The sequence below is a fragment of the Fonticula alba genome (assembly GCF_000388065.1).
Source record: "Fonticula alba strain ATCC 38817 unplaced genomic scaffold supercont2.1, whole genome shotgun sequence".
Taxonomy (NCBI): Eukaryota; order Rotosphaerida; family Fonticulaceae; genus Fonticula; species Fonticula alba.
The window spans coordinates 1,770,308-1,772,309 of NW_009242971.1; the positions used below are offsets into that span (position 1 = coordinate 1,770,308).

The window sequence follows — 2,002 nt, forward strand, 5'->3', positions numbered from 1 at the left end:
GGGGGAGAGATAGAGCCCCGATTGTTGCTGCGCCGAGCAGTGGGGAGCACAAAACCACACACACACACACACACACACACACACACACACACACATGGACGATTGTGGCATTCTTTCGTTTGTATTTTTACAACCCATCTCCAGAGCAGCAGCAGCACCGGGCTCAGGGCAGGGAAAGGGGGACAGGAGGGGGGATATATGTGTATGTCTGCGTATGTGCATGTGTGAAGCAAGGCCGGTACAGGGGAGGGAGAGGGGGAGGGGAAGGGGGAGGAGACCAAATCTAAACAACAGCCACCCCATCGCCCTCTCCTGGGTGCCTTTTTTTTTTCTTCTCCCGTCCTCGCAACATGATCCTACGCGGCGAGGCAGTGGCCGGCCCCACGCGGGGTGATGGTCGCCCGACGGTGACAAGAAAGTCGTCCAACGGCAGAGGGAGGCCGTCCCTTTAGTCGTCGATGCCCTCCAGCAGGGCTTTCCGGCGCTTGCGGCGCTCGCCCTTGCTCAGGCCATCGCTCTGACCCTCGTCGGCGAAGGCATCGCCACCCTCGGCATCGTTGGCACCGGTCTCGGGCTCGGTGTCGGCCAAAGGGCGCTTCTTGAGGGCCTTCATCTTGCGGGTCTGCAGCTGCGACAGATCCTGGCGCTCCATGTGGATGCGACCATACGAGCCGATGTCGTCCTTGGTGACGTTCTTCTCCTTCTTCGGCTGCAGGGTCCGGTTGACCTTGAGGGCGGCCTTGCGCACCTCGGCCGAAGCCTCCTTGTGCCGGCGGAGGACCAGATCCATGGACGGACCCATCTCCTCGAGCTCCACACGCGGCAGGCGCTGGCCGGACTTCTTGAGCTGCGCGGTGTACACGCGGAAGAAGATCTTGTTGCTGTACACCGGGAGGGGGGCCCAAGAGCAACGGAGGGTGAGAAGGGGCAAAGAGCACACACACACACACACACACGCGGAGCAAAGGAGGAGAATGAGGGGAAGGCCCATTCCTGGAGAGCGTACCCATCGTCATCGGCCGTGACCGAGATGAAGTGGTCAGAGCGCGCAGATCCACCTGGTCGATGGCCTCGCCACGGAAGAAGTCTATGGCGGAGCATGAGTATGCGTGGTGACGACGTTGCGGAGGGGAGGAGGGGGGGGGGAGGAGAAGGAGGGCAAGGCGGGGCGCAGGAGGCTGGGTAGGACGAACCGAGGATAATCTCCTTGAACAGACGCATCTGGGGGTTGACATCGAACACCTGGCCGTTGAAGAGGAACATGTGCTTGCCACCCACACCGATGGTCGAGGACTGTTGCGATTGTGCGGTTGTGCGAGTGTACGGTGGTGCAACGGTGAGTGACAGCCGCCATAGGGAGGGGCAGCAGGGGGAGCATGTGTTCGCCAGACAAAGGAACAGGCACAACGGACCTTGAACTCCTGGATGGACTTGAAGTTCGTGATGCCAACCTCAATCATGTCCATCAGGCGGTGGTTGAAGAACCGACCGAAGACCAGATTGCTCGGGCGCTTCTTGTTGCTGGAGGCCAGGCAGAAAAGAGAGCTATCAGGCCACGGAGGATCAGACAGGGACATGTTTCATGGCAGTTAGCAAATGGCAGCCGGGTCGAGACAAGTAATGTGCACACACACGCGCGCACACGAGCGAGAGAGAGAGAGGGAGGGAGAGAAAACGCAAGAGAAAAGGAGAGAGGGAGGGAGAGCAGGACGCACGTGTCGTTCTTATCGGAGAAGAACTCCAGCGAGGAGGCGTCCTCGAAGGGGGAGATCTGGTTCTTGCGGCTGAAGAGGACGGCATTCGGCTTCTTCAGGGAGTACAGGTCGCGCAGGGCACCGAGAGACACCTCGTTGGTCTGGATACCACGCAGGAAGATCGCGGACTTGGGGTTCTCGACGATCAGCGGGGCCTTGGCGTCGAGAACGCGCTTACCCTTGGCGGTCTTGGCCTTCTTGCTGAGAATGGGAAAGGGGGGGAGGGGGTATGCGGGTGAGAGGGGGCG

The 2,002-nt window shown here is 60.5% G+C and overlaps 1 protein-coding gene across 1 annotated transcript in view; it reads right to left on the reverse strand.

Annotated features, from left to right (window-relative positions):
• Positions 1-448: 448 nt before the first annotated feature.
• H696_00394 (hypothetical protein) overlaps positions 449-2,002 on the reverse strand; it is a gene marked incomplete at both ends in the record, with an annotated part of 1,617 nt that continues 63 nt past the window's right edge. Inside the window, 5 exons of the mRNA XM_009494242.1 lie at positions 449-881; positions 1,027-1,087; positions 1,194-1,293; positions 1,413-1,545; positions 1,716-1,955. Coding sequence (XP_009492517.1) covers positions 449-881; positions 1,027-1,087; positions 1,194-1,293; positions 1,413-1,545; positions 1,716-1,955 — 967 coding nt within the window. The remainder of the gene's footprint in view (positions 882-1,026; positions 1,088-1,193; positions 1,294-1,412; positions 1,546-1,715; positions 1,956-2,002) is intronic.